This window comes from Anolis sagrei, chromosome 2 (genome assembly GCF_037176765.1).
Source record: "Anolis sagrei isolate rAnoSag1 chromosome 2, rAnoSag1.mat, whole genome shotgun sequence".
Lineage (NCBI taxonomy): Eukaryota > Metazoa > Chordata > Lepidosauria > Squamata > Dactyloidae > Anolis > Anolis sagrei.
In genome coordinates this window covers 92,007,436-92,020,447 of record NC_090022.1, presented here as the reverse complement: position 1 = coordinate 92,020,447, position 13,012 = coordinate 92,007,436, and the positions used below count along the sequence as shown (strand labels likewise).

The 13,012-nt window shown below is 41.0% G+C and overlaps 1 protein-coding gene across 1 annotated transcript in view; it reads right to left on the bottom strand.

Moving 5' to 3' along the window:
• The window catches only part of PPP2CA (protein phosphatase 2 catalytic subunit alpha), a 66,327-nt gene extending 59,886 nt beyond the window's left edge, over nucleotides 1-6,441 (bottom strand). Inside the window, exons 1-5 of the mRNA XM_060765280.2 lie at nucleotides 6,262-6,441; nucleotides 4,970-5,164; nucleotides 3,272-3,450; nucleotides 1,807-1,919; nucleotides 787-926 (exon numbers count right to left, since the gene is read on the bottom strand). Coding sequence (XP_060621263.2) covers nucleotides 787-926; nucleotides 1,807-1,919; nucleotides 3,272-3,450; nucleotides 4,970-5,164; nucleotides 6,262-6,426 — 792 coding nt within the window. The 5' untranslated portion in view covers nucleotides 6,427-6,441. The remainder of the gene's footprint in view (nucleotides 1-786; nucleotides 927-1,806; nucleotides 1,920-3,271; nucleotides 3,451-4,969; nucleotides 5,165-6,261) is intronic.
• Between the last annotated feature and the right edge of the window lie 6,571 nt (nucleotides 6,442-13,012).

Sequence of the window (13,012 nt, the reverse complement as noted above, 5' to 3'; positions counted from 1 at the left end):
CACCCTGCCACACTGTTTGGAGTAGCCAGCCTTGAAAGGCTGCTCCCTCTCCTTACTGGCCTCCTCCCTCTCTGCTTCTGGCAGTGGCAGCAGTCTTTTTCATTTGGTCAGATTGGAAGATAGCAGAAAAGGCCATGAAACTTTTAAAGCTTTTTAAGAAAATTTAATTCACACTGACTGCATCTTGAAACCAGTGAGGATAATCAAAATATTTTGATTCAACCACCTCAATATTTAAACTGGTCATTCAGTATAGAAAAATGATGCCACTAATTTAAAATGACACATTTTCAAGTAAATAAAAAGCGTAATTCTTCTTGCGATATTGAATGTTTGGCATGGTTTCCAATTTTTCTTTTAAACCATGACAGAAATTGGAAACTCAACATCATTCAGAAATTTTTTTAAAGCTCATAGTCCTACTATGAATTTTTGAAATACGTGGCTGGGCAGATAGATGTAATAATCAATACAGCTCCTTGCCACACTTTTAACAATTTTAACACTACTATTCCACTTCAAGTTTAGTGAGGTTCAAGAACTCTCTGGCCCTTCCCCAAATTACAAATCCCAGGAATCTATGGCAGTTAAAGTAGAATGATAGTGCTATAAACAATGTAGTGTGAAAGACCCAATAGTCTCTTTTCTTTGAACATGAAAATGGTGATGGAGCACAAAATAATTAGATTTTCTGATTTTGTGATTTTCAAATTATACACACAAACTATGCCAAGCTACAAATAATTATTATCAGTAAGCTTGATACTCAGACCTCTTCTGACATACATGAACCATATCTGCAAGAAGTGCATTGAGCTTAGGATACTTTTTCCTTGCACTTTTAGGGTGCTGAACTTCTGGAAGGACCATCCCTGAAAAAACTGGGCTCCTTATAAAAATACTCTGAAGGTGAGGTGTCAAACTGCCTGAAAGAAAGAAAAGAAAATCCAAGAAGTGCATACATATCAGAAAGTTGATATAAGATACATCCATTTACACTAAAATTAACAATTCATCATGCTACCTCAGGCACTCATTTTGGCATTCCCATTTTACAATCCAAGTCAATCAAATATGTTTTCCTCACAGTTGTGTCACTGGTACATTGGAAAGCATCAATTTCCTTCTAAGTCTGTGCCTTAATTATGATATGGCCACAAAGTTTCTACACATTTAACCATTCATCTCTGTAACTATATACGTTGGAAAAATTCCTTAAAACTAGGTAGGAAAAATTCCTTTCCTTGCCACTTGCAACTGTAGAAATGACTGGGCATCTATTAATTAAAGGTCACAGAACATGGTTTGCAAAAGCATGTGCTGCAAAAGCTATATATATGAACACCATAAAAGGCCTAATAAATTTATTTATACAAAACAGTGAATATAGCTATTGCTGAAGCAATAATAACTGATAAGTATACCAATAGTATTGTTCCACACATTTTTAATTCCTTTCCACAAAACTATGCATGACCACAGCCACAAGATAAGAGTTATTTTAGTGATAACAAACTGGGATTGATGGATATTGAAGCACACTTCATTTAGTACCAACCATGCACACTGCGCACTGCAGAGCAAAAGGCTTTGGAGAACCAGGTTCTAAGCCCCTGGAAGCTACAAAATGCTGTGCATGGCAAGTCAGTCTGTCAGCCTGACTGATCTCACAGGGTTACTGTGAGGATAAAATGGGGTGCTGGAGAGCCTTGTGGTCATTGCAACAAAGATGAATATTCAGAGCTGCAATAGACTTAACATTTTACAACAATGGGTTCCAGAAATATCATCCACAGCAGTACTTACCTACTTTGGTCACAATTTTGTGAAGAAGATCTAGGTCAGAGCTGCTGGGTAGGTATGGGTTACCAGTGGCCATCTCGATGATCATGCAACCTAAAGCCCAGATGTCCACAGGTCTAAGATCAGGAAATGAACAAAGTGCTCAACAATACAATGACTGAGGCTACAAGAAAGTCTTATTTCAGCGAAATCTTTTTAAAAGAAAAACATTCTAAGACTTGTGAATATACAATTTGAAAATGTAAAAGCAAGAAGAGTTAAGCCAATGCCAAGGATACGAAATCTAATTTTATAATCTAGACACATTCACTAAGTTCAACAAGATTGCTTTGAAGTAAAAAAATTAAGAATAGCACCTTGGCAGCATTTCCATTTCTATCCTAAACTGTGTTAGCATATATTGCGCTCATTTTATGAAACTCATATAAACTAACATTATAAATTATTTAAGCACATACAAATCAGGCCAGTATCTCTTCCAAGAATTTGTCAGTTTTAGAGCCCATGAACGTATTCTGCCAATAACCTATTCATTTTGCCTTCTACAGTCAGTTAGTATAGGTATGAAGCTTAGCATTATAAAATACCTGTTAAAAGCAACAATACATCTAGAGGGAATGCACTGTGCAACATCACAGCTCCACAATCTTTTTTCTCCTCCTCCCTCTTGCTGCCTGTTCACCTGCTGTCAGTAGTTCTAACATTAGCAGGACTAAAGAGGAGTAGCAGTTTTCACTTGCCTTGTTCTCTCTTTCTTTCAGGCAGACCGGCTATATAGAAAGTAAATGAGCAGTGCAAACTTGGGCAGAGAGTGAGACATAGCCTGTGCTGAAAGTGGCTAAGGTTTATGGTCTACTTAAAACACAGGGCCCAAGAATTCTCCCAAAACCTGTACCTGACATTGCAGCTGGCCATAGGAAAACAACTTTATTGCTCTTTATGAAAAATAAAGTACGCAATAGGTATGAATGATGTAAATCTGCTCCACTGAAATCAATAAAATCTGCATATAACATAAGTTTAAGATGAGGCTGCAATTTTTGAATAGTACACCTATTTCAATTTTAATGCATCAAGTAACAGGAATTCCTTTTTTAAAGTTTTGGTTCCATATATTGTAAAGGTAAATTGTTTGTCTGTGTAACTGAATCCAATACAGCATTAATAACTTTCCTCCAAATCAGTGGGAATATGCACAGCTTCATGCAAGTTATTGGAGCTGGATATTTTATTAATCTTCTTTCCCATTTAAACAAGAGGTACTGATGAAATGTGTGTCAGGGCGCCACCTATTGTTTCTTTGCTGTGCCCTCTCTCCACGACAAAATTTATATAGTACATATTTGTTTTTAAAATGTTTCTATGTAAATACAATACCCTTTAACTAAAGTAACTTATGATGTAGTACAATAGAATTTCTATAGTGCTATACAGAACAGGCTCTTAATATAATTTTAAAAATACATACTTCCCATAGGTAGTGTCCTTTAGCACCAGCTCTGGAGCTCTGTACCACCGTGTTGCCACATAATCAGTATAAACATCACCAGGAGCTGCTAAGGTTCGAGCAAACCCAAAATCACAAAGTTTCGTAATTCCAGTCTGTGAAACTAGAATGTTCTCAGGTTTAATATCACGGTGAATTACCTGGCAAAAGAAAAATAAATTGGAAACTGATTTAAAAACCCAAATGGTTTGTTAAAGCAAGGGCACGAGTTCTGTCCTTCAAACATGCAAGTGAACAGACAGGAGAAGCTTTTAGAAGAGAGAGAAAAAAGCACACCACTCTGAGAATGTCAAGGAAATTACCTTGCTGGTGGTTGAAGCCATGGTCCAGGTCACTGAGCAGAGCTGTGATTCATGCCTGGCACAAAATCAAGGACAACATAGCAAGTTGTCTTATACAGTACCAGCCCTGTCTTGTTAATGCTGACTGGCAGCAGGTATCCAGGATTTTGCATAGAAATTTTGCCAGCCTTACCTAAAAATGCCCACTATTGCAAAAAAGGGCTTTTTACATACAAGCTGTCACTGAATATCAGTTCTGTATCAATTTGACCAGTGGAAGAAATCAGAGTCATGCAAACTATAAAAAGGTAAATATTGTACCCTGACATTAAATCCACTCATGTCTGACTCTGGGGTGTGGTGCTCATCTCCATTTCTATGCCGAAGAGCCAGTGTTGTCCATAGACACCTCCTTGGTCAGGTGGCCGGCATGACTGCATGGAGTGCCATTACCTTCCCGCTGGAACGGTACCTATTGATCGACTCACATTTGCACATTTTCGAACTGCGAGGCTGGCAGAAGCTAGGGCTGACAGCGGAAGCTCATGCCGCTCCCCGGAATCGAACCTGCAACCTTTCGGTCAACAAGCTCAGCAGCTCAGCGCTTTAACCCACTGTGCTACCGGGGGCTCCTTAAGCAAACTATATTTACCAGTAATTGTTTTAACAGCTGGACCTGTTTATTTGAATCGTTATCATCATTCTAGGATGTTTTCCAAGCACTTGTACAGGACAGAAGAAGCATACTTGAAACAATCCATTTCTGAATAAGTTAACTGTAGCTTTGTTTCTAGAAGCTGAAAGGAAAAATATAGAACTGAGACCCCATCTACACTGCCACACAATGCTGTTTGAAACTGCATTGAACTGTCAGTGTAGACTCATATAATGTTCGTATATGGTCAGTGTAGTTTCATACTGAACTGCATTACATGAGTTTACACTGACCATATAACATAGTGACCATATGATAGTGAAGATGGGGTCTGAATAAAGAACTCAATTTCCCAACCCTCTGCCTTTTCCTTTCCCAGGATCCCTATCTTTGGGTGGGAAGGTTGGAGATTTGGGGCTTTATCAGACTAATGTATTAAAGAGGGTACCCCTGCTTTCTTAGCATCTTCTGCCTTATGCAGAATTCTGGGAAATGTAGTTAGGAAGGTGAGGACCTCTAGCTAAGAATTGCAAAGGCCTAGCCCTAAACTATATTTCCCAGAATTCTGCAGGAGGAGTTGATGCTATGAAAGCAGGGGTGCCTGCTTTAAAACAATAGCCTGATAAAACCCTTAAATCCAAGGATTTTTAGAAATAAAGTGCAAATGATACTAGTCACATTAAATTAATATTGTTTGATTATTTTCCAAAAATAGATACTTACATTGTTGCTGTGGAGATAGTCTATTGCTCGAAGAATCTGATACAGGTATCTCTTCAGTCTCCTGTTATCAAGCCCATGAGAATAATGCTGTAACTCATCTAAAATTGTATGGTCAATAAATTCAAACACTAGGTGAATTTTCTTTTTCTGTCTGAAGACTTCAATCAGATTGACCAAGTTTTCATGACGAAATTGCTGTTGACAAAAGACAAAATAAAGAATTCTGTTTTTCTTTCCTTCCTCAATACTGTCCAGAGGATTCCATTTATCTAATTTTAATAAATAAACTGAGTATATTTTGAGGTGATTAATAAATTATCATTTTTATTGATATGCATGCTATTTGTTCAATAAAAGTATTTATTACTAACATTAATTTTATTTATATTAAAACAGAAAAGTACATGCATGATCGTTCTGTAGTTTGCTAATTATATGTTGGAATCTTTCATCATATTTAATACAATTTCTGGTTACATCCTGTATCTTATGCATAGGCAAATCCCGAATGTGTTTGTCTGGATGTCATTTCAATTAAAATAAAAAAAAAATCCATTCAATTCACTTTTGTTCATTTATGCCCATTATTCATGCAAACAGGTCTCAATCGATTGATCACTCACTTTATTAGTCTCACCTCTGCCTCCAAAAGACTGGGACCTAAGGTGGCTTATGATGGTAAGCTTATGATGGTCTTATCACTTTTTAGTCTTTTATATTTTAGTAAATTTTGTATTTGTATATTGATATCTTATAGGGCATGCTTAATAGTGGAATTTATATTCATACACACATACAAAAAGAGATAAGACCCTCTTTTTTCTCTCAGTGTGCATATCTCGATTAGGGAACACATCCTTGTTAGTGATGCTGGAAGGCAATGGGGATTCTCTGCAGAGATGTGTGTGGAATGGCATGAATTGTGGTGGCAACAACAGCAACAGCATGAATTGTTCAGAGGTGGATCTGGCTTTGCTCGGGGTGGGGGTGGGGGGTTACTATGGGAGACATGCAATACTATGGGAATCATTAAATAGTCAGTGTAGATATGCCCTAACTCTTATGTATGTGTGTTAAGGATCAAGATGTCAGCTTATTTCTAAAAAATTGCAGTGTAAATTTAGAAGTATTTTAGCAAAACAAACCAACCCAAACATAATCCATTTTGCATAAGTCTGTGTGTTCAATAAGTTCTGATTAAAATTATATAATTAATAGTTATAATAACGATGCTTATTTTTTAATTCATTAGCAAGACACTGTTTTTCAAAATGACAATAAAAGATACAAACCTTTAGGAATTTTATCTCTCTCATTGCAATTTTGTTGACAGATTTTTCTGGCTTCTCATAAAATATCTTAATGGCAACTATATGTCCTGTTTCCTTGTGTTTACATTTCATTACAGTTCCATAACTTCCCTCTCCCACTTTTCCGAGGATCTCATACATCTCCATGCTCAAGTCTGAAATCTCTTCAGGAAAGAAAAATAGTCTTTTTATACTATTCACATTTTGTTATTCCTATAAAGAGGAAAGTTTGGAAGGGGGGACGGACGGACTGTTTTATGACAAATAAGGAATATAGCTGCTAAAAACTGTCACATGTATGATTGGGGTTTCTGCCATGCAAACACTACTGAAAGAAATGGGAGTTCTGTATATCAAGCTTTCCTGAGATTTTGGTGCAATTCGTCACTGCTAGGATGAAGCTGGTATTTTCACAGGACTCTGACACTTAACAAATGACACCTCATGTTAAATAATTAGGTTTAGATTGCATCCTGATCAATCACTTGCTTTTTTCTATTTCTGGTATACCCATTCAAGAATGCTTGGGAACTGCATTTTGCAGGTGTGGTTAAACAAATCTATACAAGATAACTGAAAAGGTTTATTGGTTGACTTCATGCTCTACAGAGAAAATGCTTTCTCTCCTCTTGTTTAAAATTATTTGGAGACTAGGCATGTGCAATTCGGCTGGAGTGTGATCCATTTTCAGTATCCGAATTTTGTTGGGTATCCAGAAATGTTTTTGGGAGCTTCCCGAAAATCAGATAATAGAAAAATCTGTTTTTGGCTAGGCAGCTGAAAGATCCAGGAAGATCCGTCCCATTGGTGGCAATGAGGAACTTACAAGGCTCCCCTTTCAGTTCGTGGGATCCTTTCCTTTCTCCATTTCAAGGGGGCCTGGATTTGAGGAATGGGGTTAAGGAAGCATCCTTCCTGGGCTCCTTTTTCTTTCTCCCTTTCATGGAAGTCTGGGGGCCCTTTCACACAGTCATATAACCCAGCATATCAAGGCAGAAAATCCCACAATATCTGCTTTGAACTGGGATATCTGAGTCCATACTGCCGTATGTTCTAGTTCAAACCAGATAATGTAGGATTTTATTCAGCTGTGTGGAAGGGGGCTAAGTTTGAGCAATGCGGTGAAGGAAGCACCCTTCTTGGGCTCCCTTTCTTCCTTTCAAGGGAGCCTAGGTTTGAGGAACGGAGTGAAGGAAGCATGTGCCGCATGCTCCCAAATAGAAGGGAAGAAGCCGTGTCCGGCAGCCATGTGGGTCGTTTTGGGTGAAAAAAACATGGTGGTTGAGCCCTTGCCATTACAGCCATCCGGCAAAACCAAAGAAGCCAAACGAAAACAGCTATGGATCCGTGCACAAGTCTATTGGAGACATCTCAGTATTTATAACCTCATTATAACATATTTCCCAATTAACATTTTGAGTAATGATGCCAACTTGTACTCATTTATGCCTCTTCAACCTTTCAGGTGGATAAACCGAAGAGTTTGGGGGTTTTTTGGCACCAGGAGTGACCTGAGAAACTGCAAGTCGCTTCTGGTGTAAGAATTGGCCATCTGCAAGGACACTGCCCAGGGGATGCCCAGATGTTTTTGATGTTTTACCATCCTTGTGGGAGGCTTCTCTCATGTCTCCGTATGGGGAGCTGGAGCTAACAGAGGGAGCTTAACCCACTCTCCCCGGATTCAAACCTCTGACCTGTCGGTCAGAAGTCCTGCCAGTACAAACGTTTAACCCACTGCACCACTTGGGGCTCCAATTGAAGAGTAGGATTCTACGTTATTCTCTATGCTATTTAGTGTTTTAACAAACAACCTGGAAGAAGGTACATGAGAGATTGCTTAGCAAATCTGGCAATCTTTCTTAGCTTTAAGAAAGATAGCCACGACCATAGATGAAAGAATCAAGATTCAAGTGGATATTGTTAGGCTGGGACAATGGGACAAAACAAACAACAAAAATAAATATAAAGCTTTGCATTTTGGTAGAAAAAAACAAAGGCTCTACATGGGATTAGGAAGACCTGGACTGGCAGCCACATACATGAAAAAGATCTACATGTTTTAATGCTAGGGTCTGCAGGCTGAATGCGGCCCTCCAAGGTCATTTACCCGGCCCTTGCTCTAAACTTTACATTTAGGGTCACTCTAAGTCTGAAATGACTTGAAAGCACACAACAATCCTAATTAACTTGACTGTCTCATCAGCCAAAAGCAGACCCCACTCCCCACTGAAATACTGGTAAGTTTATGTTGGTTAAAATTGTTCTACATTTTAAACATTGTATAGTTATTTTGTGTGTGTTTTTGCACTGTGAATAAGATATGTACAATGTGTTATAGTCTGGCCCCCAACAGTGTGAGGCTGAGAACGGGCCCTCGGCTTAAAAGTTTGAGGACCCCTACTTTAGTGGATCGCAGGCTGAACATGAACCTACACTGCAGTTGATAAAAAAACAAAACAAGACCATATTAACATAGGCACAGTGTCCACGCCACAGCAAATAAATATTCTCACTCTGTTTTGTGTTCAGTCAGATATTAGGAATACTACATCACATTCTGTCCAAAACCTTGTAAGAATAGCATTGATCAACTAGTACATCCAGAAAAGAGTAATCTATAAAGCGAGGAAGGTAGAAACAGAGATGAAAAAATTGTTGAAAAAATGGTTGTGTTTAGTGGGGAGATGTAAAGTCGATGAAGCAGAATTGTGGTCTCTTATAATTGAAACAGATTTTAACTATTACATAAGGACAAACATCTTAAGTGGGGTGGGGGTAGTAGTGGAAGACACTGTCTCACAAGATAGTGGGGTCCCTATGCTGAAGGATTGTAGAGGATGGGACTTGCACAGGTTATCAGTCATGCAGACTGCCTCCAGTGTCAAAAGCAATGTGTCCCTCAACATCAACTGCTGGGAGGCATACTTAGGAGAGTAGTGTTGTACTCACTCACACTGATCATGCTATCCAAGATGGGCATTTAATCTGACTCAGCAATGCTTTCACGTTTTTAGGCATTTAATAAAATCTGGCTTGCCATCTATCGGAAAAGGTATAGCACAGGACCTTGGCTGATGAAAGGATTGAACTAGTTGATCTTTTGCAATGCTATAATTAAGGCAAAGTATGTGAGAAATGAATAAACAAATGACGTGTTTGGGTGTATGTTTACATATGTGGGTGGGGTGGTCAGTTACAGCCTGATCTTCACAGAGTAGGAATCTGCATTCTTTTGACCTGTGGCATATCACTATCTATTTCCTCTTCAAAGGTCAATAGTTTAACTTTCCCCTACCCCTGACTGCCCAGACAGGAGAAGAAGGCTCTGAAAAAACAGAGACACCCACATGAAGAGCACGGGAGCAAGAGCATTAGGTCTCATCCTCTAATGCAGTGGTTCTCAACCTGTGGGTCCCCAGATATTTTGGCCTTCACCTCTCAGAAATCCTAACAGCTAGTAAACTGGATGGAATATCTAGGAGTTGCAGGCCAAAACATCTGGGGATACACAGGTTGAGAACCACTGCATGTGTTCTTTGCACTTCAAGCTGGTTCCACCAGATCAAACAGTACAAGGCTATATGTACCTGACAAGAAGTCACTCAAGAGATATAAAAAAATAGGGCGGAGTTCCTTCATTACAACATTTTACAAAAGAGGAAGTTTCAGCAGGTGACACTTGCCTGACCAGCTATACCTCCTGAAATCCCCTTTCCCAGTCAACCAAACAGGATAGCAAAGGTTGCCAGAAGGAGAAAGAGAGGGCTGTGTCTTAAATGGTTTTGTAAAAGACGGGATTTCAGCAGTTCTTGTTGTCTGACATTCTTCACATCTCTTAAGGAATGTCTGACACATACAAATCCGGTGGTACGAACTTCAAGGCCAAAGGTCACATTGCCTTCAACGACAAACGTCACACTGCCGAGGCTGAGACTTAATGTTTCTGTTCCACATGGATGACACTGCTTTTTTTGTAGGCTATCAGGATCTCGTGTCTGTACTAAAAGCTACTAAAGCAATATTGACTAAAATCCCTCTCCTACATACACATTAAAGGTACAGGAGCCAACTCAAATTTTCACCAAACTTCCAGATTACTTGGACTTCAACTTCCAGAAGACTCAGCTATTGATCAGTTTGCCCCCTTTGGGGAGATAAAGCAGGGTGGTAATAATAATAATAATAATAATAATAATAATCAGGGATTCTGGGAGCTGAAGGGGACCTGAAGTCCAAAACTCCTGGAAGCCCTGAATACTGAATCCCTGTCCTCTTTTCCATGCAGCCACCTGTTTGTTCAAAGGGGCTTAGGGATAATCTCGACATTGTAGCATTAATGCCGTTTGACATTGCTTTAACTACCATGGCTCAATCTTATGAAATTCTTGGGTTTGTAGTTTGTTGCGTCACCAGCAATCTTTGTCGTCATAAAACTACAACTCCCAGAATTCTGTAGCATTGAACCACTGCAGTTAAAGAGGCACTGAACTGTGTTAAATATACAGTGAAGCTGCATCCCTAGTGTCTAGAGCAGACATGGGCCAACTACAGCCCTCAAGGTGTTTTGGATTTCAACTCTCACAGTTCCTAGCATCCTATCAGCTAGGTTGTTATAGGTTTTTCAGGTTGTATGGCCATGTTCTAGAAGCATTCTTTCCTGACGTTTCACCTGCATCTGTGGCAGGCAACCTCAGAGGTTGTGAGGTCTGTTGAAACTAGGAAAATTGGATTTATGTATCTGTGGAAGATCCAGGGTGGGAGAAAGAACTCTTGTCTGTTGGAGCTAGTTGTGAATGTTTCAGTTGGTCACCTTGATTAGCATTTGATGGCCTAACAGTTTTTAGGTGTGGCTTGCTACTGCCTGGGAAATTTCCTTGTACCGGCTGTTCGGTATTATGGGAGTTGAAGTCCAAAACACCTGGAGGGCCGAAGTTGGCCCATGCCTGCTCTAGATGACTGTAAGGAATTGTGGGAGTTGAAGTCCAAAACACCCAGAGGGCTTTAGATGCAGCCTTCCAGGGGTTTTGGACTTCATCTCCCAGAACCTCTGCTCATTGGCCAAGGCAACTGAGGCTTCTGGGAGTTGAAGTCCACAACCCTTGGAAGACTAGAGCTTGGGAATCGCTGGTCTAGTGAGAGAGTATTGGGTTGGAGGCGACATTTTTGCGGGTGTCATGTACTGGAATGGAGGGAGGGAGTGGCTATTGTTGCTCTGGCGGAGGCCTCCGTCATGGCAGTCCTTCAGCGCCCTGGCTGCTTCCCTTTGGCTGCTTCCTCGGCGGCCTAGCTGCCTGCGCTCCTTCCTCCTCCGCCGCCCCACGCGGCACAACCCTCAGGGGCACCCTAGAGCCGCCTCTGACCTGCTCCCGGGAGCTGCCCATGTTGACTCTTCCCAGGCCCAGCCAAGCAAACCGGCCCTGTTACCATAGCAACCGCCGGCTCTATCAACAGCCGACTGGCCGGCCTATGCAAGGGGGCGTGGCTTCGTCGTCTTCGGAAGATTCCGCGCAAGGAAGGGCGGGGCGGGTTTCGCGGGGCGATGACGTGACGTCAATCCCGGCCCCGCCTCTTAGACTTCTGGCCCTCTTCTGTGGAACTGCCGCGGAAGTGTCGGCTGGCCTCCGAAGAGAGAAAGGAAGGAGGGCAGTGCGGGGCCAGCCTCCCCATGCACAGAAGCAGTCCGGAAATTATCTTTACAGTTTCAGTTGTATATATATGGAATTGAACGCGTAAAGTTATTTTTTCTGTCCTTAGAAAGGAAGCCACAGTGGGCTTTTAAAAAAAAATCTCTAGGATTGAGTTTGGCTCAACTTGAATTGCCATGGCTCAGTGCTATGGGGTGTCCTGGGAGTTATAGTTTTACAAGTCCTTTAGCCTTCTAACAATCTACAAACCCACCAAGAAAATCCAACAAATGCTACGTTCAGCAAAGGACAAGAGGGATCCCCTCACCTCTGCAGGAGTCTACCGTATACCATGCAGCTGTGGACAAGTCTACATAGGGACCACCAAACGCAGCATTGCCCAGACACGCATCAAGGAACATGAAAGGCACTGCAGACTCCTTCAACCAGAGAAGTCAGCCATAGCAGAGCACCTGATGAACCAGCCTGGACACAGCAGCTTATTTGAGAACACAGAAATGCTGGACCACACCAACAACCACCATGTCAGACTACACAGAGAAGCCACTGAAATCCACAAGCATGTGGACAATTTCAACAGAAAGGAGGAGACCATGAAAATGAACAAAATCTGGCTACCAGTATTAAAAAACTAAAATTACTACAGCAAAACAGCAGAGAGGAAACAACCAGGCACATCTTAACATCTCTTCACAGAACATTTTCCCAGGCTCAGCCAGGCCTTCAAATGCTAATGAAGGTGGTCAGCTGAAACATTCACACCTAGCTCCAGCAGAGAAAAGCTCTTTGCCCCACCCCAGCCATTCCACAGATATATAAACCCATTGTCCTAATTCCAACAGACCTCACTACCTCTGAGGATGCTTGCCATAGATGCAGGCGAAACGTCAGGAAAAATGCCTCTAGAACATGGCCCTATAGCCCGAAAAAACCTACAAGAACCTTTAGCCTTCTCTTCCAAAAAGAGCTGGAGCCTCACCAAAGGACAACTCAGTGGAGCTCTCTGCCCTGGAGTGTGGTGGAGGCTTTTAAGCAGAGGTTGGATGGCCATCTGTCGGGGGTGCTTTGCGATTTTCCTGCTTCTTGGC